Genomic DNA, 25,894 nt, shown 5'->3' with positions numbered 1-25,894 from the left:
AGCTCACTGAGAAAGACCAAATCTAGAGGTTTATCCAGATCCTCCTTCTACTTTCTCAAAACTCTGTGGGCTTGATTGTGCTCAGCATCAGCTCTAGTAGCTCTTTGGTGATTAGAAGGCTGCCCTTTACTTGCAGATGCAAGCCTACAGTCATCCGTTCCCTGTGAGTCTCACGGTCATTGTAATACAGCACCTGGTGGCTACATCTCCCCAGCTCAGAAATGTTGCTTGTCCTGCTTCCTGCACCATATTTGGTTATGTTTCTTGGTTTGGCAGCTAATTTATTGTGTCAGGTTAAGCAATAAGTAACTCTTAACTTTAAAACCATGTATGTCACATAGTGCTGAAGAGTCTCCATCTGCTGTAAAATAAAATAAAATAGCCATCTTGAAACTACTGGGTGAAATGTGCCATGGGAACAGGGAGAAGGTTAATGATATTAGTCCCACAGGAGGGGCCCTGTCCATCACAATTCCAACTGATGTTTAAGCAAGGAAACAGGAAATTTGGCTGTTTTTCTTCACAAGAGGAACGTTAAGCCTAGATTTGTACATTTTAATTTGTGGATTCAAATCTATGCCAGCCAGCTCCATGAGCTGCAACAATTTGGGAGGTGCAGTACCGATCTGGTACCAGTAGATAACTGAGATAGTTTGTATTATATCTGTGCTCAGCACAAGGCTGGGCAAAACAAAGATTAAAGCACTTGCAGAGCCAAAATACATCTACACCTTTAACCTTTACTACCAGCTGTGGTTAGCAATGGTGGGAAGTTGTAACTAAAATCTTGGCAGTTGAGGGGTTTGGATTCTATTTTATTCCACCCTGAAGTAATTTTGAATTCTAGAATATCTTTCAGGAAGCTATCTAGCCTTGACTGGTGCCAATGAGAAAAGATCCATGACCACCCTTTTCTCTCAAAGGCTAATTACTTAAATTGTTTAAGAAACATCACTGACATTTCTATTCTGATTTTTTTGTTTAGCTGCAGTTGACTATCCACACCTTTGCTACCCTGAAAGGCTTGTGTTTCCTTGTTGCATTGGTACTCTGAGATTATGATCAAGGATCAAGTCACTCCATCTTCTCTTTCTTAGCCCCTATAAAGAGGTAACTAGAGTCTCTTACTAAAAAAATATCCTTAGTTTTCATCTTTCCTCACTTTTACAGCTGTTCTCTGAACCTGCAAAATGAAGTTCAACTGAAAGTGCTGTCATTTAGCATCTTATCACAGAAACCTCTTCTGTGTGAATACCTCTGCAGGTTACACAAATAGCTCAGTTTGGCCTGAACTTTTGGCTTCTAATTTTGGCTGAGCTAAGAACTAAGTCTGGGAGTAGCATGTCCAGGTTCTAACACAGAGTTTTTCAACAACAATATCAAGAGAGCCTTGCTCACCTGGCAATTTTCACTGAAGGGTAAATCTGCATGCCAGAACAGTCATCCAGACTTTTTATACCAGTGGCTAAATCCCCATTATAGGCAAGGCTCGAGACCCATCCATATTACAGAACACTTAAGTGAGTGGGACAAATTGCTGTGCAAGCAGCATTAGCATATCCCTACCCTGTGGCATGTTCCTTGGGCTCAGCACACTGTGTTAGTCATAACAGCAATCCATTTGCTGTTGTTCTGGGAGATGGAAATGCCTTTGCCTTACAGGAGAATCCTGGGTTGCAAGTTAATGTTTCCCAAACTCCTGTCTTGTTTGCTGTTTGCTATCACTCAGGTAAGCTGGTCACACTGCCTATTTTTAAGATTGCCTTGTGCCTTCCACTATAGGATAGGGTAACTTGTAACTTTGTTGTTTTTTAAGTTTATGGACTAAAATATTCCATGTGCGATATCTGCCTTTGATGTCTGCTTTTGGAAAATGTCAGCCAAGACAGTTCAGGTATTTTTTAAAAACAGGCTAGGGAAACATATCTTATTTTTCCCTTGTTAAAGATCTCTGGTGATTGTCTCTTTAGATGCATCTCGTTTCCTCACCATTTGGCTTTGCAAATGGAAATCTGGCAGATAAAATTTGTGTCAAGCAGGTGCCTTCTGTTATGCCTGCAGTAATCTATAGCTGGCCAACTGATAACCTTCTGAAAATAAAACCCAGTATGGTACTGCACACTGTAGAGATATGCTTTAGAATTTGGTACCCAAATCCTTTGAATATTTCAGTCCACCCAGGTCACAATTTGATCTAGAAAAAGTGGGGATTTGGAAACTTTGAGCACAAAAATCCTCTTATTGGCTCACCGGTCACAGGAATAAAGGAGAGCAGAAAGTGGAAATCAAGTTTCACATATGACAGAAAGACAGGGAGGCAGATGCAAGGCGAAGAGACTGCAGCTGAGAGTAGTGTGGGGACAGAGGCACAGAAAAGGGGGATGGTGAAAGGGAGTTAGGAGCTGAGGTGTGTTGAGGAGGCAAAGTCTGGGCAGAGAAGTGGAATTAAGACTTTGGGACAAGGTGCTAAGGAGACACAGTGCAGCCAGCCTGGAGACCAAGAGAAGCATTTATAGCCCTGAAATCTGTGCAGAGGAAACCAGCCTCCCTAGCTGTGTATGGCAGTAGCTTCTTTGGCAGATCACTTAACCCCAATCACATTCCTGCTGTAATCACCTTTTTCTCTGCTGGCTATACTCACCAAGGGATAGTAACCTGCAGTGCTGCAAGCCAGCCCTTGCAAATATTCCCTGGAGACTGGAGCAGGTGTTCTATACAAGAGCTAATGGCAAGTCACGTGGCTGAACCACTCTCATATACCGGTGCAAAAGGGTCTGAATCCAAATGACCTTAGTTTTTTCCCACTCTTTAGAATGAAAAAACCAGCCTGTATTGATTTGTTTGGTTGCAATGCAGAGAGAAGTAGCTAAACCTATTACTGCTTAAACCTGAAGTAGATCTTTCCTCTTTACTGTATTTACTCTTGACACGATCGCTGAAGTTTAACAACCTATGTGGATTATTACTCTTTAGCAAGTGCTAGGTACTCCAACCACTACAAACTCAACCTGTATTTCACAAACTGACAGTGTCATTCCTAAAAATAACCACAGTTAAACTCTGTAAAATACTTTGCTTTCAGATATGCTCTCACCTTAAGTATAGCAGCCATCAGCTCACTTAAAATATTTAAATTGCAGGAAGACGGTGAATATTCTTCCTCTGGTTCTACTTTGGGAACATGATTAATACTTTGATATTACGGCTTCAGGTTTTTATTCAGATATTTCATTAAGACCTTTATATATCATTGAACAGGCTTTTTTCTCATATCTAAGACTCAAATTAATAGGGCAGACTAGGAAAGTCCTGTACTTCAGAAGGCTTGGCATCCTTCATGGTGATGCTCTTCCTCAGAAAAGAGAAACGATGGTAGAGATAAGTTCTGGTTTAAGCATTTGGGAAGAGAAATTATTGGAATATAACAACAACAAAAACAACAAATCAGGAGGGGAAAAAAAAAGAAAAAATATTTGTCTTGGAATAGACAGCAACCTTCTAACAATGCTACTAATGGATGTATCATTAATCTTCGTGTGCTGCAGACTGTGTAAATGGTGTTTACAAAAAGCACATGGAGCTTGCAGTGTACACTGGAAGAAGGAATACCATTACTACATGAGACTAAAAATGTCAGTCATGTGTTTGTAATTTGAATATAATTAGCTTCTAAAATAAATCTTCTAAATAAAGCTGCTAAAATAAATCAGGTAACATGACTCATAAGATGATGCTGAAAATGTAAAGGGTTATCTTTAAAAGTCACCTTGGACTTAAACTATTGTAATTTTAATGCACAGCATAAAAAGAACTAGCTATTTAAATATTTATTGAAATTTCTCCAAAGTTGAAGTTACTGATCCTGAGTCTGCAAACTGCACAGGCTACATGTAGAAGGCACAGCCCAATTTTTAACCTATGTTTTATTTTGTATTAAATTTTCAATAGATTGGCCTAAAAGGAGCCATATTACATGCTGACTGTAAGAAGCTTTGCCAAAGGAATAGAGTAAAGCATCCATGGCTGCACAGAGCTCCACGTGTGCTGTGCCTTTCAAGAATGCAACCCAGCATTCCTCAAAAGAAGATGCTTAAAATATCTTTTTTTTTTTTTCAGAGAAATGCTGCATGTAGTTTCACTACTAGACTGAGACACTAATTAGGATCTACAGTTTCCAAACAATCTCTTCCATTAAATATTTTTCTTCTTTCTCTATAGTCCAAGCTTGCAAACAAAGAGGATTTTCTGGCTCCTCACCAATAAAAAGCTAATTATAGACAGCTTGATAATGTCTGGCAATAATCTGATCAGCTGACTCCTAGTTCCCAGACAACCTTAATGGGATGAAAAGGGAATATCACAATGATGGTACAACTTTCCAGCCAGTGGCTCTCATTTATTCCTCTCCAGGTACCAAAAAAGCCTAAACATGCCCGTATGTTTCTGCTTGCGAGGAAACGTGTGGAAAATTAAAATCCAAACTATATGACAGGTTGTTTCTCCCCATAGGGAGGGCTTAATGCTAAATGAAGTGTGGATCCACAAATGTTTGGAGAGCCCAAAGTAAGCCACCTCTTCCAAACCACCTTCCCGTTCTTCTCATCCTGCCTCTCAATTTGTAAACAGATACCAACTGTTCCTCCCCATCCCGCCAGCCTGGCCATGCTTTCCTTACAATAGGTAGCACAGTCTCTCTCAGTCCTCTGCTGCTCCCGAGTCCTTCATACCTCTTCCAGAAGAAGGACCCTGAGTTCACCATTCCAATTAGCTTCTCTGTGAGAGAGAGAGGCAATGGTAGTGACTGAAGTATGCTGATGCTTCCACCATGGTACACATTAAAAGGTGTTCAGTAGTTCTCAAAGAAGCTGCTGAGCCTGTGTGTCAGGCTTTCTGTGGTGGGCAGCCCACACTAGGGCTCTGCCTATTGCTTCCCCTTGGAATGCAAAGAGCTGATAACAAGAAGATAAGTGACAGCTAATATGAGCTGTCAGAACAGATCAGTTTAACTTCAGTCTGTGATAGGGTGATCAATCTTGAAGATAAAAGAGAAACAGTGGATATCTTGGCTTTTACACTAGCCAAATGACAAATTTTAGTGACATTTTCTTAAGCAAGTCGAAGGAGCACAGTCTCAATGAATAGACTTAACTTTGTTAACAAAACGAAAGGCAACATTAAGTAGGGTTCTGCACTGATCTGTCCTAGGCCCCATGGTATTTGATATTGTCAATAAAGACCCAAATGACAGACTGCAGACTGTCTTGTCAATTTGCGGATAACACCCAGACGTGTGGAGCCGGTGTCTGGTGGAAGATACGGGTAAAATTCCAAAGGATCCCCACAAACTGGTGCTGTCCTGATAAAAATAGGATGCAATTCCACAGGGGAAAGTTAAAAGTCCTACAGTTAGGCAGGAAAGCCCCCCACTGTGTAAGTACAGCAGGGGAACAGTTGGTTGGAGAACAATTCTGCTGAAAATCCACAGGAGAACCCTGACAAAAACAAATGGTCCAGAGAGGACAGAATATAAGCCCTCAAGGAGACAGTGAGGGAAGAGAGGCTAACTCTGATCATCTATGTAAAAAGAAAAAACCCCAACTCTAATGCAAAGAAGGGCATAACCAGGATACCATCTGTTCTTCTTGTACTCAGGAAGTAAGAGGGCTTACATTTCAGATAGGGAAAACTTTATAGCAGTAAAGAGAGAGAAGCTCTGAAAGAGATTGCTTGGGAAAGTTGTTAAGATTCCTACATTTCCAAGTGTTTAAGAACAGCTTAAGCAAAAGTTATCTGGGATATTGTCTTATCTGTACACTTGTGCCACACATGGGTACGGATAGAAGGCTCTTGGCAGCTCTTCAGTCCCATTCTTGACTGTCCTGTAACACTCAGAGCATAAAAAATCCTGAGTTGTCCTTGCCAGCTACCATTTAATGCTAATTCCTATCAGAAGGTCCTGCTGGAGGACGTCAGAGCAACATACTAGCAGGACACGTGAACAGGTGAGCATTTAAATAAGAGCTGGCATGACTGCTGGCTTTTGCAATGTGTTTATACTCCCATATTTCAGACTTTTTTAGTTTTGAAGAGCACAGTTATTTAAAAGTGTTCATTATTTCTAAATTATGTTTCTTAAGCTACTTTAAGGTAAGTTTGTGGTGATTTGTGCTTCTTTTTTGTCACAAATCCAGTGATATAATACTGCAGTTTTCCTTCAAAGGGACAAAGCTTTGAGAAGCAAAGAATTTCAGCCAACTTTTCATCTGATCCCCATAGCTTCTGTTTCAAAAGAGTATTTTGAGCTACCACTTTCTGTAGTTACTGGTCCTTCAAAATTAAACCAGAGGCTTACTGAAAATTCTTAGCTGTGGTGATATTAAAGCAGTAGTTGAAACCTAGATGTCATGCAAACAAGAATTGTTGTCTAAAGCCAAAATCTGCCTCCAGCTGTGTACCAGAAAATCTTTATTCTACCAAAATAAAGAGCTTCACTTGGAGATGATCTTCATATTGCATCTTCTAACATGCATGCCTTTGTTTTTTTCCCAGAGGTAGGAGCAAAGTCCTATCAAAGCACTGGTGGAACAAGAGCTTCAGTCAGCTTTTAACTAGTAGATAATTTTGATTCTACAAACACTAGCTACTACTGTAGCTACATTAGATGAGATGGAAGTTCCTTGTGTTTGTTTTTGCCAAGGCTGCTATTGTTGATTTCTCAGGTTAAACACCCTGGAGGTTTCCTCCTCTCTGACTTATCTAGTAATCTTTGACCTGTCTTTACCTTTTAAAATCATCTAGTCTAGTCTAGTCCAGTCAATTGCATATGCTTAGCCTTCGGATCTGTTCCAGTTTCTATTTTTTCCAGTGCCTCTTCCTTGCTGTTTGCTTTTACTCACCTCATGTTGCTTTACTCCCTCACTGTGGTACCTTCTCTACATCATATCTTTTCCTCCTTTGGCCTCCTGTTGCTATTGTTATCCACTGAAGGAATCTTGTCTCTTGAGTTGTTTTCAAAAGGGAAAAGTACACAGAATTTTATCAGTGATCAGCAACACCAGACAACCATCTAGTAAATGTCTGGCATTCAACAGCAGTCCAACTCCAACAAGTGCCATCAAATATTCTATGATTCTTACCGGAATATATTAAACAGTGAAATCAAGGTCTTAATGGAAGAATGGTGGTATTTTAAAACCCATCTGAGACAAGGAGGGAATTTCTGTAAACAGGGAGGCACTTTGGAAGAAGTGGTGGATTTCAAGCTGCCTTCTCTACTGAAGAGAAAAGCATCCTTTGCTCACAATGGTTCAAACAACTGACAACAGTACTGTGAAATGCAGCTGGAACAGCTTGAAGACTCTCAAATGAAGTCACAGACAGTTGTGCGTGCCATGATTGCCTCAAGGCTTGCTTACTGCAGCATGCTCAATCTGGGATGAAAGCTAGTTCTTTAGCCTGTACTACAAGCCATGATGACGTGGCTGCATAACATCTGTGTGCTGTGCCCTGTGGTGGCTCACAGTTCACCTCCCAGGACACATGAAAGAGCTGACCATTGCAGAGTCTGATAAGGGGTGTAGAGCAGGCTTGCCCTGGGGCCACCTCCTTGTATATTCGTACCATGTATAATTGATAGGGACTGAAACGCTTTTAGTTTTGCCTGGAACGCTCCCTAGCTGAAAAGAATCATCTGGCAACATCGAGATGTCAAATGAGGAGGAGCATTTCCTTCATTAAATTAATTACTCATTTACATGTTTTATCCAGGTCCAGTGTAGCCCAAAGCCTTTTCCTTTTAATGATGTTTTGAAACAGAGAGAAACCTTTATGGCCTCTGTGGGAGGGATGGAGAGAACAACTGACAGAATCAAAAAGGCAAGGATGGTCAAGTCAACTGTTTTCTAAATAATGGAAGAGGGAGAGGTGTAAAACAAAAGTCTCAAACTTATTTTCCTTAAAAATGCATGAAACAAACAAACAGAGAAGAGTGGCTTGTCAGTAACAGCGAACTAACCCTGGCTGTCCAGGCTGTCATTTGCCTGAGCTTTGACAGACCGTGTAAAGGGAGTTTAAATATCACCCTTTCATGTAGTTGGGCCTCTAGTGTCCTTACCACTTCCCTGTCCTCCATTTATATCATACAAACTTAGTATCATTGATACATCAAATCTAGTTGGCCAACAGGTTTGAAAATTATTGAGAGGGTACTGACAGGCAGACTGCAGAAAACATACATGCTCATGACTCATTGCCTTTAGAAGTCAGGCTGAAAATGAATAAACTAAAGACCAGAGGGATGATTCAATATATTATTTGCTTGAAAAAGTCAGGTTTTGAACTGTGAAGGAGCATAAGCCAGAACTCTAGTAAGATGCCTGCTCTTACTAAGCTGTGGCAAAGTGCTTCAGGTAAAGATCTCAGATCACTCCCAAAGTGTTCACGAACCACGTCTGTGCAACGCATTGCTGGCAGTGGAAGAAGGAGGTAGGAGCGTGTGTCTGACTTGGGGTAACTTCCACCCCAAATAGAGAGGCTGTTTTCAGGCACTATGAACACCAGAATTGTTATACTGAATCAGTAGAATTCTCTGTGTTGACTGTACCTTTTTGGTTAAGCTAAGGAAGGTGAAAATACAGTATAAGAATTATATGATGGCTGAAGGGACTGAAACGGGTTCTGTGGACAAGCATATTGGTCTGCAAAGAGATCACCAGTAGAATACCTCAGAAATTAATTTCAGAATGGAGCTTGTTTAGTGTTTTATTAATGCCCCTGTGTAAAAGTCAGAGTGACCTACTGACTGTCAAGTTCAAAGACACTGTCAAAAGGGATGAGGATGAAAATGTGATATAAAAAGAACTACATGACCTAGTACACAGCAATAAATTCATTTGGGATGGAATTTGGTGATACAAAATTTAAGACTGTGCTCTTTGGGGCTACTAAGAATTTTTGCTAGAATTTGTGAGAAACCAATCAAAGAGGAAAAGGATGTGAATATGCTATTGGATCACAGAATGAGTCACTTATGTGACATGGCTGTGGACAGGGAAATGAAAATCTCGGAGAAGTTTATTCAAAAACTCAAACCAGTTAGCAGTGCTTCTCAACCATGAAAATGTAATATTTGCTTTACAGTTTTTATCCTATTTAATAGAGCAGTGAGTGTTCTGATTAGTTATATGCCTAAGCCTTCTTTTCTAACCTTATTAGGTTCTTTAACTCCATGATACCTTCTGGCACTGTACTCCCAAGTTAATCAGACTTGGGGTTTAAAAATTATTTTGTATTAATCTATTAATTGAATTTACCACCCCACCCCACGAGCAAAGCTCCTAAGCTGCCTCAGTTTGAGTTCCATCACAGTTGTTAGAGAATGTAAAAAGGACAATGAATCCATTTGCTTTGTATTTCCAGTATAGGTGAGGATCTTATGCTGCTCTGGTTTCCTTGCAACATGAACACACTACTGTGTCTTAAGCAATTAATCACTGAAAAGCATTTAAGAGGATAGCAATCTGGGATTTAAATTATCCTAGTATTAAAAATATATGGTGACTTAAAGGAATCGAGGCTTAACTTTGCACCACAGTGTTTAATGAGAGAATCATTGCTATAGGCATGGTGCAGAGATCCTGATTTGATTCTTTTTGAATCACTAGACAAGAAAAAAAGTGCCTTTGCAGAACAACAGCTAGGGCTGACTTATGGTTTTCCAGAGCATCCTAACAGACTCCTTCTCTCATTCTCTGATCTCTGCTTCTGTAAGATCAACTGGGTGGGGTGATGCCTCCGTGGGCAGCTCCTGTTTGGGAGAGGCTGTGGCCATTGTGTGGATTTATTCTCTGAAAGTGTGGATGAAACACAATCTTTCTGTCCTCTCCCTCTCTGGGAGCAAAACTGGAGCAGAGGAATGTGTATTCTCACAGCTTCTTCCCTGCAGATGATTGAAAGATCATTCTTTATATCATAAAGATGCATTTCATTTCAGGGTGAATTTCTGGATTATGTGGTGACTGCAGGGATAACACAGCACAGCGGAGGTAGATGTTTGTTAGTCACACAGGTCCAGGAATAGACAAAGGAAGCACTAAAAGTCTGACGTAAATTTTCCAGTCCCAGACACTTTCTCTGCTTTTAATTTGCTTCCGGGAGTAAATTTCCTCTCCCATACACTACAGTGGGGAATATGCAGGGCAAGGATACCCCACTGCTTGTTTCGTATTCTCCTGTCCTCCTTCTTCAAGTTGCAGTAAACAGCTCTGCTGTCTGGGGTTAAGTTTTCAAGTTGGAAAAGGCCAAAGATAAGCAGCATCCAATCAGACGGATCTGAAATCAGTCTTTACATTTTAGGCTAAGCCTCACAGACACATCAGATGGGCAATGAATTTCCACCATTGCCTGATTAGGTTCTACCAAGAGGGCCCTGAACTCTCTTGCTTTACGGAATAAGGTGACTTACAGCAAGAATAAGGTGCCTTATACTCAAGGTACCTCACTTGAGTTTCATCGGGTAGGAAATGAGCTCTTTAGATATCTCTGATGTGGCCAGGCCAAAGCAACGTCAGAGGCGTGGAAAAGGACAGTTGTAATCAGGGCATCAAAGGAGCTTTGGAATCAAAATTTGAGAAACATAATTTGCTGGATCAACAGAGTTTTGCTGTCTGCCACTCTGATATGAAAGAAGATGCTGTTGCCACCGATGCAGAACAATCTATATGACAGCCCCTTAAACTGGCAGCAACTAAATGCAGTGGGCAGTGCTCCTACTAAAGAAAGAAAGGGAATACTGAGCAGTGGCTATAAAGGTATTCGCTTAATAGGGCAGAGATTTGACCTGTCAAGCATGGATGTGTTGGAGAAGGAAAAGTGCTGTAGTCTTGCAAGCAACAATCAGTATCTTGCTTCCTGAAAAGCTTATGCAGCAATGTAAGGATGGTTGTTCTCTGCCCCTGGGGACATGTAAAGGGTTGCAGTTCCTGCCTTTTTGATGCTACATGTGAGTGAACAGGACTGAGATGTCACGACAGTCAGGAGCTTGGGACACAGGACTTGTCAGGCAATTATGGTTTTATTGGCAAACATCCACAACTACTAGAGGTGCAAACAGCATCAGGGTTTTTTTGCCCCCAAAACTCCTGTTGGGAGGTTGTTGCAGAACCGTTCAGCGGTGGTGACTTACATTTGCTAAGGCTTTCCAGATAAGTACGTGCTAATCTGGTGGGCAAAGTTGTGATCATGGATACACAGGACAAGCATGTGTTAAAATTCATACCCTGATTGGAGAATTGGTAATTTTATCAAGGTGAATGTCAAAACGTGTAAATATAAAGAATAGAGTCTCACACTTGCACACATGCACTCTGTTGTAGAGAGGTGCTCCTCCTTGTTATACATAAACAGGTAACCAGCACCAGGTGACTGCCTTACTGCAAGCGTCACAGCACCCACAGAGGGATGAGAGGACCTCACTGGCAGAGCAGAGATGGGGGCATCTGGGAAAGGGACAAAGCTTTGTGTGGGAGATCATAACGTCTGACAAAGCTGTGTTGCAACCAGGAGAGCGATAAACAGAATTCAAAGGGTAGAGGCATGGACTGTGTAAGCAGCCCCAGCTCCTGTGCCGAGAAATAAGATGGGAGAACTGGGTACACAGGGCAAAGACAAGGAGAAGCAGATGGTGCTATCCGGCCTATGAGCCTCAGGGCAGTGGCATGTCAAGAATTTTGGAAAATGGGAAAAATGGAGCGGATTTTGAAGGAAAGATCACGACATTAGCTACTGCATATGCACAGTAACAGATGAGCTCTGGAATGTCAAGCTATGACGGCTAAAGATCATTGCTCCCAGCTGTCACTTGGGCCACAGGTTATCAGAGAGAAAATGGGACTGTGCCTAATTCACTGCCATGAACTGTCTTTGTACTGTTTCTAGCAGTGTCCTAAAGTCCGAATGGCTATACTGAGACTGATTTTGCTGCTCCAGCCCCCCTTGGAGATCCATCCATGGATCTTTAATGGATGCCATTTGCAGCTGCCTAGGCAAGTGTTTAAGAACACTACCACCTACCAGCCTCACATAAGCAAGTGTACCTTCAGCAATTCCAGCAAAGCTTTCAGAAACTGCACTGACTACAATCTTTGTTAAAAGGAACAGAATAGCAACACTCCATGCCACCACAAGATTTACCTGCATTCATCCATCAATGTCCTAAGCTTACTGTTTCCCATCCAAGATGCAGTGCAGAACTGAACAAAAGGAGACAGATTCCTGAGCAGCCATTAGTAACAACTTCCTAGTTAATGATAGTTAATATTGACTGTTTTTCAAAGCATTTTGACCCTCTGTATTAGTCACTGGTATGGTCATCTGAGTAAGCTGAAACCAGAATTAAACACTTGTCCTCCTTCTGTATCAGTTTCTCACCCATGAAGTGAGAGAAGAAAGAAGAAAGAAGAAAATAAAGAAGAAAATAAAGTTTATTATGTATTTTCTCCCTTTCTTCATTTTGTTCCCTCAGTTTCATAGTCCTTTGTATGTTATTTTCTGCGAGATGGCACAATGTCAGGAACAAACTGGCATCATTTAGACCTCCCCTTTTATTTATACTGTTTACTTTTACAGTTCCTTTCTTCATAGTAACTCCTTAATCATCCTAAAATCCTAATGTGAGAACTTCTGGTGATTCTCCCTTCTTGGAGCATCAGTTGCAATGCTAGAGGACACTGATGAGGAACTTGGGATGTGCTGCTGAACTGATAAGCTGTTCTAGGAGAAAGGCTGGAGAAAGAGGTTTGGAGTTGGGTTAGAAATTTCTGGGCCTGAGGCCAAGTGAAGAGCAAGAAGAGAAGGATGTTCCACCTGCTGAACCACGCAGAGGTGGCCCAGCTCTCAGGAAAGGTGGTAACCATGGAGCTCATGAGTGTATTTAGCAACAGACTGGGACCCAGCTTTGATTTTAACCCTAGGTTTTATTGAACCAGCTGAAACATCTTCAGCACAGCACTGATGAAAACGTGTGGAGGTCTAAGAGGCTGTGACTCTGAATAACTTTTGCTGGAGGAAACTCTAGGACAGCATTTCAGAAGATGTAGTAAAGCTAGAACGATGTGCTACTACAGAACTCTGAGAAAACAGCAGTGTTCTCAAGGTGGAGAACAACCAGTACTCTTAGGTAAACAAATTAACCACTGCTGCTGTTCTTGGAGAAGCTTTGGGGATTTTGATATCTCCTGCTTCATCTCCCACAGTAAGGTGTAGCTAGACTTTGAGGGATCTCAGCTTACCAAGACTGCAGCTCCTCTGGACAGTCTGGCCAGGGAATCTGTACCTTCTCAGTACTCTGTTTCAGGCAAATGGTGACAAGATCAGCTGGGACAAGTTTCTCCTCATGCAAAGGGAATTCAGCATGTGGTAGAAGTGGCTGCAAAAATCCAAACCAATCCACAAAGCCTCAAGTTTTGAAAAGGCTTAGGATGAATAGTTACATATATAGAGGAAAACGCATCTGCCTCAGTAAGAGATGCTGTCAGACATGTATCATTTAAACCAAGTTTGGTGGCAGCTTGCTATCCTTTCTTGTCCTCCCTCCCTCCCCCCGGCATCTGGATGTATTTCCATCCCATCCTTTCAATGCACAAGAAACTCCCTTAACAGGGAGAATTTTGTTATCCTAAATACAAGGGTAAAGGTAAATACTGAGTATTTATAAACAGTAATTAATGATAATAGCTTGAAAACCCATACCTTTCTTAAATACATGTCAGAGTTTGGGCCTATCACTAAAACCAATACACAGTGATCCGTGTTTATTCTCTGCTGCAGTTGCACCTACCTGGAGCAGTAATTGCATCAATCCTGTGAAACAAGATGTTTCCATGCATTCTGGGCTGGGCAGATATATCTAAACCAAGAGTGTCAGGAAACACCCCCACAGCAATCAGTGAAAACGCAGACCACATCCGGCTGCTCTGTTTGCTGCTGTTCCTTTCTCCCACTGCATGGCATCCTTACAGAGGGTGTTTTTTGTTGATGCAGCACATTAAAAAAAAAAAAAATCACATCAAGCAACAATCCAAGACTGCTTTAACACCCACAGCACCATGTGTCCTGGTAGAGTCTGTACTTGCTAGCGGCTATATGCTGGAATGGGCTTTTAGCAGAGACTCCTTGTGACGTGTCCTAGTGGGTGGTCAGTGGAAAGTTTTACCAGTTTTTCTCATGTTTAGTTACATTTTTACTTGGATTAAGTATTATAAGTATTTTTACTTGAAGCACTCACCAAAAGTCCATGCAACTGGTGACAATTGGAAGTAGTACCTACACCCCAGGCCGAGGGCACTTGAAGGTTCCTATGCTGATGGAAGTGCCATGTTTTGTGTGACTGTCCCTATGACCTTCACATAGTCATATGATTGGTACTAGTGCATGTTTCTGCCAGTGTAGGAAGCCAAACCTCATTATCGAGGCTGACGTGTATCTTGGAGGGCTACATTTTTAATACTCTGCAGGTATGTGTACCCTCTTGCCAAGACTCCTATAGTAAACTAAGGATACCTGAATGAGAATATAAACATGCTGCATTTAATTTACATTCATGTAATTAGCAAAGCCTGACAGTACTCCCAGGAGGTCATTAATGCAGATGGATAAACTGAAGTTTAGGGAAGATTTGGTGAAGATAATACAATTGGTTAGTGCAGAGGGGAAGGATTAAAAACCAGAGCCCCTGTGCAACTCATCATCCCCAGATCTCTCTCTGATTCCATTTCTCCTGCCAGGATTAGCTTAGCATTTCTGCATGCTTAGGAAAATCAGCAAAGGTTTGCTTATCACACTGCAACATTCCCTCACCACCAGAAAAGCTTAAAACTGTGCTTACCCCTAGCATTTTGCTGCTTTGGAATGACTAGGACTTGTTTCTCTCTGCAGAGCAGACATTGTCCTTTTGATCCTGTAGAATTTTAGGCAGTAATGGTGGAATAAAACAATCATTGTGTTGCATGGTTGCATTTGTAGTTGGCAAATTATCCCCATCTGCATGCAATACATAAAGCATTTAAGCTTCTTCTACATCAAAGATGCTGCAGAAGTAGAAAGGAGACCAAGACCTGAGGTGTATTTGGCCAGTTTGCTTTTCTGCAAGCATTCTTTGTATATCCCTCTGTTTTTCAAAAGAACATAAACCACTAACTTGAGAAAACTCAGTTGAATGCGCCATCAGGATGAAATTGTGGTCTCCATTCTTTATTTTTCAACCAGGCTGAGAGAGGCAGAAAGAGGTCGAGTGACTCCCTCAAGGTCAGAGACCATCAGTGAGTCATAAAGAAAGGACTGTTTGCCTTACAAGCCTGCATTCATTCTGCAAAGCTCTGTGCTGCTGGTGGGGTTTTTCTTTGCCTACCCTAGCAATTTCTGGGAGCCTTGACCATGCTGCTGCTCTTGCCTCTGGTGACATTCATCAGAATGACTTGTGGTAAAATTATTGGCAGGCCTGTGTAAGAATGCAGCAGCGCTGGATTTTGCAGATGTGGAGTCCCTTTAAGGCCAAACTCTTGGAGCTTAAACTGAAGTCCAGGTACTAGCTTAGTGAAAGAAACATGAGGAGCTCTGCCAATAGCATGGCATGAAAATCCTAGGCTGATTTAAAATAATACTTTTTTAAAATCACACGAATTTAAAACCCAGCAGATCTGAGATCCTTTGAAATGGGCTAAATAGTTTAGGCTGTGGGGGTGCCACACAACTCCACAACAGTGTACTTTAGAAAACACACCAAATACTGTGGGGCTCTGATTAAATATGAGAGCTGGCCATGCCACCACATCTTACAACAGAATTGCCTGTTGAAGGTGCTCTGCTAAAGAAGCAGAGCTAAACAAGAGTCTGTGTGCACGTTTGTGCCTACATTTACCTTCTGCAGGAAATGACAGGCACTGACAACAATTTAGTATTTGCCCACATGTTCCTACTCATGTAATCGATCAGATTAAAAAAACAAACAAACAAAGAACCCCAGCCCTCATCCATGAGATCGCCCCAAATCCCCTCGGGGTGTATTTCTCACCTACGTGCATATTTACTTGTAGTTGATGCTCTCCTCTTACTCTTTTCCTGCATCTAAACAAGTAAATGTGTGTGTGTGTGCATCTATAGTTGTGAAGCAAAGCATCTCTGACAGGTGGATGTGTGGGGGCCACATGAAAAACGACAGTGCAAAAGCAAGGTGGACTTGTCAAATGCCAAGCCTGGAGAGTAAGCGGAGGTGCTAAAAGAACTTGGTAATAAGGACAGTGAGATGACAGCTGCTAATGCTACCAGGTATACTTCAGAGCTAAGTGAAAAACTGCCTTCTCTAGAGTTAATATCAACTGCTGTTATGCTTTCTGCACTACACAGATTTATATATTTTAGAAAAAGCTCTAGACACCCAGCAGTGCTTGAAAGCAAAACTCCCTGCATCTCCTCTCCTTCCCAGGTCAAGTAACACTGACTTCAACTCTAAGAGTATGTGCTGGTGCCTCTGCTAGAGACCACTGTGTAAAGAAACTGGTGCCGTCTGCAATAAAGTTGGCAAATAAAGTCCCACTGCTGCACCTCTTGAAGTAGTTATTAGAAAGGTATACTAATTATTGTTACAGTTCTGGGGAAATTTCCACTCCCCTCTTCCCTTCACCTCAGACATGAATTCACAGATTCTCCTGCTGGAATGGGAGCTCTGGAATGGGCTAGGAGTAACTGCAATTCCAGTTTAACTGCACACTGCCCTCTCCAACATGCAGGGCATTTCTTTAAAGTTGCTTGCGGACAGCCCAGCAGACCCATGTGAAGTTATGCATTTCCAAGACAAATGCTGTTCTCTGCTCTGTGCATGCCATCTACTGAAAACATGTGACAACCGTCTGTGCAAAATGACAGCTTGACCTGCTGTGAGGTTATCCCAGGAAAAGTGCTGCTTGTAACTCCAGGGTTAATTATACTCATCTCCTCCTGCGTTCATACTGGTTAAATTTAGGAAAAAATCTGTTCATATCTAGGTTAAAGATGGAGCATGATTCTCTCACCAGTTGCTACTGATGACAAGATCAAATACAACCAAAAAAGACAAAAATTCCTTGCACAAACCTGAAATGGGAAATAAATGGGCTGGACAATGACCATTACACAGGACAACTCTGTCAGCAGGAGCTGACAAGTTTCTAGCAAGTGGAACTTGTGTACTCTGCAGAAAGTGCCACAGAAGCAAATTCTATCCTTCCCTCCCACTCCATTTACCTTCTATCTACCATGTCTCATTTGTATCTAGTAGAGATATTGTGAGCCCTTTTCAAGCCCAGGAACTCACCAAGCTATATTGTTCAGAGTATTACAGGTTCTTTGTATAACCCTGCCAATCTAAATGATCCTTGCCAAATACAATGGATTTTAATAAACCTGTGAACAGAAATTTGTAGAGAGACAAAATTACAGCTGTGCAATTATGGTATCGCTCTGAAATCTCACTTGCCTTTCCCTCTATGCGATTTCAATAGGCTTTTGAAGGAAGAGTATTTGGAAACATGATGAAAGGGAGTTAAATTGTGCTCCCCATTACATCCCAAAAGGCATGTGGAATATAAGAGACTGGCATGCATTAAGACAAGAGAGAATGCTGGCTTGGTGTTTCAAACTACTCATTTCATTCTGCATCTTTTTTAGAACTAAAGAACAGAAAACAAAGCTAACCAACTCTGCCTAGGAAGCCAAAAGCTAATGCCCTGATTTTTTCCGTTTTTTAGCCCCAAGGATATAAAGGGTAATGAGCAACTCTTCATTCTTCTGGAAAACAGCAGAGCTTTATTAATGTTGTTATTTTGTGCACCTTGTCCAGATTATGAATGCTTTCTTCTCTGTTCGTACCTAGGTACGAGTTTTTGTTTCAGAGATGCTTTCAGGCTTGGAAAGAAAAAAAAAACCACATACGCTGCTGCAGACCAAAAATAACCTCTGATCCTGCAGGTCTTGTTTGAAGTCAACAGGAGTTCTGTTTCTGTTAGGACTTCAGAATCAGACTACAAAGTGGTTAAACCCTCCACTCGTCCCCTCCATCTTCTGCAGCACTTCTAAACAGATGGCAGGGAGCAAAGGGAGGGATGATCAAACGTCTACTGACCACAGTGGTAACTGGCAGCTAGCGAAAACCCAGGGCTGTATTTTCTTTCAGCTTTAAGTGCTAAGAGGCAAAAAAATTCTTTTTATATCTAGTAGAACTATTTGGAGCTACTGCAGCAGAGCCCAAACCCTTCCCCTTCCTTACATCAAATGTGGTAGAAGGAGCCTGTTTCTCTGTAATACCGTTAATTACAGGCACCAAAGCGGAGCTGTGGTTGAAGGGACTGAAGGACATCTCGGGCTGAGGACACAGCGCAGCATGCAATCTTGGCCACTTGACGAGCCACGATTTCTGTCAGCCGGAGCGCCCCACGCACGCACCACCGCCTTGCCACCTGTCTCCCGGGGGAGGAGGGCACGGGATTCATCGCTGGCGGATGGAGCCGCCCGGGGGAAGAGCTGGGGGCCGCGGGCGAGCCCGACGAGCAGGAGCGGCGCGGCCGTGCGCCCCCTCCCCAGAGCTGCCCGAGGCTCCCGGCCGTGCGCCGACAGCACCGCTGTGCCCGGCGTGAGCGCGAACGTGAAAATGGAAGGCAGCGGGAGGGAAGGAGATGCAGCGAGCGGAGCAGCGCGGCAGCGCTGCTTTGCGGAGGAGAAGGGAGGTGTGCGCGGCGCAGGTGTGGACCCCCCGCCCGCGGCCCCGCTGACCTGCCAGGCTGTTGTAGCAGTCGACCTCGATGGCCTCCACCGCCTGCCGCTGCTCCTCGCTCAGCCCCGCCGCGGCGGCAGCGGCGGGAGGGCGCTGGCCGGCCGGCTCCTGGCTCAGCAGCAGCAGCAGCGCCTTCAGCTCCAGCAGGGCGCGGTGGTACTTGCCGATGGCCTCCCGGAATTTCTTGTCCTTGTAGCACTGCGCCCCTTCGGTCTTGAAATCCAGCGCCCGCCCGATGAGCTCGCCCGGCTCCGCGCTGCCCGCCGCCGCCGCCCGCGGCTGGGCACCCCCGGCGGGGCCGTGCCCATCGCCCGCCCCGCGGCCGCCGGCGTTCAGCTTCCCCGCCGCCGGGCTCGCCCTCTCCATGGCCGCGGCGCCGCCCGGCTCCCGCGCCGCCCTACGCGGGCGATGCCGCGGCGCCCGCCGCCGCGCTCCCGGCCTTACCCCCGCGCCGCTCCCCGGCTCCGCCACTCGCTCCCATCCTCCGGCGGCCGCCGCTCCTCCTCCTCGCCCCGCCGCCCGCGAGGCGCCCGCCTCCGCCCGCCCCTCGCCACCAGCCGCCCGCCGCGGGCACCGCTGCCCCCCGCACCGCTGCGACCCCCGCCCGGCGCAGCGCGGGGAGGCGAGGGCGAGCCCGGGGCGTGGGGATGCGCCGGCCCCACTCCCCGCTCTCCGCGCTGGCCCGGCAAGGGGCGAGCGTACGCCCGATCCCCGGGCTGGCCGATTCCACAGACCCCCTGCCCACCCTCCCGCTCTCCCTCAGACTTGGCTCCCCCCAGACCCCACAGCCGAGTCCCTTCTGCACCCTGTGCCTTGCCTGCCTGTACCTGAAGGTCTCGCCTCCCTGTCTGCGGGTTGGCATCCCACCTCTTCCTTTCTTCTCACCCCCGTTCCCCATCTCTCTTGCCTCTCCCAGATCCCACTAGTGGCCACCCACCACCACCATCTGCTCATGGTCCCTCAAGGTGTTTTGGTGTGTGTACTCCATATCGCCGGGCAAACAAATGCCAGGCAATGAAATTTCCTGTGTCCTCCACATCAGTGAGGCAAAAGCCAAGGCCCAGTAACTGCCCTGGCACCAGCCACTCAGAGCTTTTGATTTTCCTGAAGCAGATTTCCCCATGTGTTGCTGAAAAATGGGGCGATGCTCGCTGAAGCCAGGAACATCTCGCGGTTGGGTGGTACCAGTGGGGAGTGGCTCTCCTCCTGCAGACAAACAGCAGAAGAACTGTGCTCAGCACCAGGCATTGCTTTGTTAGGCCAAACACCATGTCTGCATTGAATATGAGAGCAGTTTGATGTAATTGAATGCGTTGTTGTGCCAAGATATTTTGTAGGTCATACCTCTTGCTTAAAAATTATAGGCTGGATGAAAACACAGATTTTTTTTTTCTAAATAATATATTGGGAGGCATCTTTTCATTACCCATGCAACTCTTACATGGTAAAGAGCTGTGGTGCAATGTATTCAAGCTCTCTCAGCAACTAGGATGCCATTTTAAAATGGGACTTGAGTTTCTCTTTAAATATGACCAGCCTACTGTGATGGCACATGGTGTTGCAGTGCTGGGCAAAGTGTGATAGCTGTGTAGCACAACTTCATGTAAAGGTATTACTGCAGGTCTGGGACTGGTGCCTGTATAATTCCTTTTTAGCAGGGCAAATAAATTGCTTACCAATTTGCTTACCTGTTATTTTTATTACAAGTGCTTTATGCATTGGTCCCTGCTGCTAGGTTTTTGGACCTTATTGAAGTTGTGGTCACAGTGTGGGACAGACATACATCTACTCACTTAAATCTAAAAATCGGAGCCTCAAGGAGAAGCAAATAGCATCATACTTAGTGTGATAGATGTACAATGTTGTAAATACTTGCATGAGAGAAATTAGAGTTAAGATATTCAGCAATGATAAAATGATTTCAAGTGCTTTACTAGACATCTTCAAGAAATCTTACTTTATGGAAATGAGTGCTCAGTATTTTCAGGTACCTCAAGCCAAGAATGAGATAAATTACTTACAAATCTTGCTCAAAGTGCATCTGATCTAAAATCAGGAAATCCTGGGGGGTGGGTGTGGTGGTGGTGGATATTAGTCACAGTAGCTAGAGTGGAATTTGTGTGTGGAACCTAAATATTAAGGAAGGAAAATTCCTGTTGGGACATTTTTTAATCTGTCTGCTAGTCATATTGCACGAGGTAAGTTTAAGTAATTTCAGAGGTTTCATTGTACCATTATTGATTGCTGCTTGGGAGAATTCACAAGGACAATGTACATCTCTTGTGCTGGAACGCTGACTTTGCCAGAGGAAAGGGGATTGCCACAGAGGATTAATTACTCAGATCTGAGCAGCTGCAGAAGCTATTGAAGAAGGAACTGTTTTCTTGGAGGGCAGTGTAGCAAAGTGACATTGGGAGTTAATGTTGCTTCCCTCTTTCAGAGTTTGCCTGAGCCCATAGATACACATGGTATAGGGGGCACTGAGACATAAGTGATGTTTCCTACTCTTCCCCTCACCTGTGCTTAAGGAATTTTTGAGTTGTCTTCCCCTGGTTATTGGTCAACAGCAGAGGTCTGAAACAAGCAATGAAAACTGGAAGTTTTCTTACAGAAAAGTCTGTCAGTAGCCATTGCCAATATGGGTGCAGAAGTGGTCAGAAACAGTCACAAAATATTGACAAAACTGGGTGCTCCTCACATTATGAACTATACTGAATATACCAAACTGTGACTTAGTCCTGAATGTTGCCTAACCACCCAAATGGGTTTTCCATCTTGTAGTTCTTCAAGAAATGTCCAAACTGTCTTCCTGATATTGTGGGTGCACGTGAAGAGAAATGTCACAACTGTCAATCCCAAAACAGACCATAACAGAAGTGTATGAATGATTGCTTTTGCTGGCCAACTTAGACTTGTTGATAGTAAACAGTATCCCTCACCTGAGAGCTGGATCTCTCAGCCAGAGAACTTGCTCTAAGATGTGTAGGATGACTGGTAAAGGTCAGTTTAGCCCATCAGTTCTTTCCTTCAGGAGCTGAGTTAAGTAGTGTGTTGGCAGCACTAAAATATTTAAGAAACATCACACCAGTCATATGGCCACCCCATTGACTCTTCATGTAGGGGACCCCTTGTGTTTGTTTCTTTTTCAAGGGGAACATAGTACTTAGGGGAAAACAAGAGAAGCTATCACCTTCCTGAGTCAGACAAGATTTGTACTCGAGAGATACATCACATTTCATTTAACATATGACGTGATATTCAGGTCTAGATTTCAGCTGCCTGGAGCCCAGTAGACTCACCGTACAAGCTTGCCATGGTCAACAACTCTAGTGATATCCAGCTTGAAGACAAGACAGGAACCTGAAAGCATCAGAAAAAGTAAGCTTATATATCAAATCGATACACTGAACTGTGAAATAAGGCATACATACGTTCAGATAAAATTAGGCCAGTTTGGAGTCATTATCTGTATGCCATGAGATGAGGTCATGGTATTAGTCAGTATTAGCTGTTGTGCCTGACTTCTGTCCAATGGTGATGGGGTTTCGTCCATAGAAGCAGAATGTGCTTATCTGTCTCACACTGTAATAGATGGGGTGTGCCTGTCTGTCTGGATGTCCCCAGGTGCTGTGTGTCTAAAACTGCCTGGATGTGCCGTCTTTCCTCCTCCACACTGAGATTTCCTTAGCATGTTCCAAAAGCATACACTTGCATCACTCAATTATTATTAATAGTAGTGTTATGCAGGGGTCACATGCTTCATAGGGATATTTTAGGATCTGTGACTCATTAAACCATAATTTCCTGTTCACAGGTTACCTGAAGAAAATTGTCTTTTTGGAGTCATGTTCATGGTTGGGAGATGTGTTCTTAGGTGAAATGGTAAATATTGAGAAAAATACTGGATCTCACACAGCTGTGAGCTCTTCCAGCCTTCCTTTAGCTGCAATTGTTTCTGCCTGCCCATAGGATGATTAATTTACAGGCATATGGGACAGATTCCCTGCATTTCAGGATACTGCTATAAGGACACTGGAAAGGCTTCCAAGACAGCTGAGGAGGCTGGGCACTTGGGCTCTGGTTGGGCACTGGAGGGCTAGAGAAACTTCCCTATGAAGATGAGCTGAGAGACTGGGGTTGTTCAGTCTGGAGAAGAGAAGGCTCTGGAGAGACCTTATTGCAGCCTTCCAGTACCTAAAGGGGGCCTACAAGACAGCTGAAGAGGGACTTTTTATAAGAGCATGTAGTGATAGGACAAGGGGGATTGGCTTTAAACTGAAAGGGGGTAGGTTTATTGGACATAAAGAGGACATTTGTTTATGATGAGGGTGGTGGAACTGGAACAAGTTGCCCAGAAAAGCTTCTAGAGAAAACATTCCTGGAAGCGTTCAAGGCCAAGCTGTGTGGGGCTTTGAGCAGCCTGGTCTAGTGGAAGGTGTCCTTGTCCATGGCAGCAGGGTTGGAACTGGATGATCTTTAAGATCCCTTCCAAGCCTAACCATTCTATGATTCTTCTAGATGGATGTGAATCCATTGTAGCATTTATGCTGTGAGGTGAGCTTTTTATAAACTGGAACTTTAAGGGCTACTATGAGGATGCAAGTCTATATACATGCAAAACCAGATATCCATTTGGAAAGCAGTACAGCATGTAAGGCCTCAGTCCAGTTCTTGTTCATTCATTCATGTTGATGGGACTGTTGGCCGTGTGAGAGTTGTTTCATCAAGTCCTTCATGCCAAAGCGCAAGCCTCATCCATTTCTGATTGTGATGAAAATGGTGGAAAAGAGATCCCTCGTTGACTCCATTCAGCTGCAGAATTCCCAAGCAGCAGTGAGCTTCCAGCATACACAGCTGCTGCTGCTACAGTCTGTCACCAGCTTAGTCAATCATCCATTATTTATTTCCAAATTGTATGTAAAGCTCTGCACCATAGCCTTTCATCCATATACAGGGAAAAGAAGAGAAAGAGCTTCTGAAAGGCCTAGAAACACAAAACCAGAGAAGCCTCTGAAATCCATTGCTTGGGAGATCATCTTATGTAGTTATACCCAAGGAAGAGAGGAAAAGGAAATAAAATCACATGCAACAGAAGATGCCACCTTAGTACAAATTCCTTTGATCTCCCCATGTCACTTTTTGCAGTCAACAAGTCCTTTTTATCACAGAAGATCCTCAGTTTATAAGTGTTCATCAAATGCAACAAACCACTTAAAGGGTATTGTGCCTGTGTTTTCTTCCATGGTCTGCGTTCTTTGATTGGTCAGTTGATCCTGCTGGGCTGTTTGATGCCTGCTGATTGCCTAGTTGAGAATGGTTAATTAGGACTACAATGAAACTCTGAGGAATAGTATACAATCAAGGAAAAAGGGTCAACAGAAATGTTTGCAGGCAAATGAGAGTATCTATGACAAGCCATTCCTTGGGCGTGTATATAACCACCACCTTTGTCACAGAAATGTTTGCTGACAATACTAAGGGGCAAATGTTTAAACAGATGAGCTGTTCAGAATTAAAACAACTGTTTCAAATTATGTTTTTAGCATTCTGAATTCTTTCTTTTTCATGAAGGCGATAACAAATTGCTAACTAAGAGGCTTAACCAGGGACCCAGAACAGGTAAAATCAAAACTATTTAACATCACTCCCACTGTTTCTTCTTGCACTTTAATTAAAAATGAGTGCTTTGATTTACAGGACAATCATACTGGAAGGGAATGCTGCCAACAAAGTTTGAGAAACACTTTTAATCTCTTAAAATCAGTTGTTGACAGCTTATCTGCAAGCTGCAGTTATAATCTCTCAAGTGAATCCCAGTGCTCTGGGTAAATCTTGCACTTTATTCAGGCTGGAATAAAGACCAGGAAGGTTGATTCTTACGTTGTGTGTGAAGAGAGTAGATTTGGAAAAACCACACCCACATCTCGCTTATCAGACAGATATTTAGAATTGTTAAGTAAGCACTCCCCTATCTTTCAATCCTTATTTTTCCTCTATCTTACCTTCCAGAATCCAAGGCTGTCCTAATTCTGAAGACACTTCTACACCAGACAAACAAGCCTGGTGTGAGGCTTTTGAGTTAGCAGTGACCTAGATCTGACTTGAAAACAATGCTTTTACTGAGACCCTAAGGAAGCAGACCCTCTCTCCACTGTCACAGTTACTACTGCCCCAGGGAGACCTTCAGAACTGCCTAATGCTGTCACAGCAGTTTGGGCTCAAGTTACTGTGCATCAGCTGTTCCACTGTGACTGGCAGGGTGCCTGTTCTGATCCTCCATGAAGGTGAAGACACTCATTCTCGTAATGCTGGGAGGCTGCATATTGTGCAGCATTAGTGGGGAATGAGGCTGCATAGAAGCACTTACTGCGGGTCTGCTCCTGTCTGGCATCTTCTTACTGCCCAGGTAAATGCCAAGTAGTTCAAGGTTAGTAAGGGTCACTTACGTCCAAGAGTGACCAGGTGACACTTTGCATTTAGATCTGTACAAGAGTATGGAGTAAGTCAGTTGGGTTTGAGTCTAATGAGACAGTATGTGAGTGTAACTAGAAATTGAATTACTGAACAACATAAAAAGAATCCTAAAGTGCACTGACTGCCCATGAACTTTGGATTGTTGGCAGTCAGAACAGAAACGCATCCAGTCACCACCAGCAGTAAAGCCTGTTCAGTTTGTGTGTCCACATTAGAACTGTTGCCTAGTCTTTACACCAGGATGAGAGCATATTTATCATTACTTGTCCATTATCTCTATAGCTAACACCAGCACCCTTGGATTGAACTTACACATATGGCTGTTACTCTCATTCAGCTGACTTCTTCTGTGGTAACATATAGACACACATCAAATATGCATCTAACTACCTCTAAACTTGAGAAAACATCTCTCTCGGTTTCATGTCTTAGTCTCTGTTTATGAGATTAGAAATGACACAAGGGAGCAAATGGGGATGCTTGTGCTTCTAATTGCTTGCTTTGTGCCACTGCCAGATAGTGTGAGGCGCAGCTCTTCCCAACCCCTCTTACAGCTGAACTGCAAGAGGAAAACTATGAGCGCTCATTTTACAGAGCAAGCAGATCTGCTAGAGAAGTGTC

General features: G+C 43.5%; 2 protein-coding genes across 4 annotated transcripts in view; one reads left to right on the top strand and one right to left on the bottom strand.

The window, feature by feature from the left end:
* Positions 1–19,180, bottom strand: part of TTC9 (tetratricopeptide repeat domain 9) — a 28,063-nt gene extending 8,883 nt beyond the window's left edge. Inside the window, exon 1 of the mRNA XM_050336917.1 lies at positions 18,799–19,180. Coding sequence (XP_050192874.1) covers positions 18,799–19,165 — 367 coding nt within the window. The 5' untranslated portion in view covers positions 19,166–19,180. The remainder of the gene's footprint in view (positions 1–18,798) is intronic.
* Positions 1–25,894, top strand: part of MAP3K9 (mitogen-activated protein kinase kinase kinase 9) — a 131,507-nt gene that overhangs the window by 95,143 nt on the left and 10,470 nt on the right. The window lies entirely within an intron of this gene.

This window comes from Myiozetetes cayanensis, unplaced genomic scaffold (assembly GCF_022539395.1).
Source record: "Myiozetetes cayanensis isolate MyiCay16 unplaced genomic scaffold, myiCay2020 scf6-25, whole genome shotgun sequence".
NCBI classification, from domain to species: Eukaryota; Metazoa; Chordata; class Aves; order Passeriformes; family Tyrannidae; genus Myiozetetes; species Myiozetetes cayanensis.
This window is presented reverse-complemented; position numbering and strand designations above follow the sequence as displayed.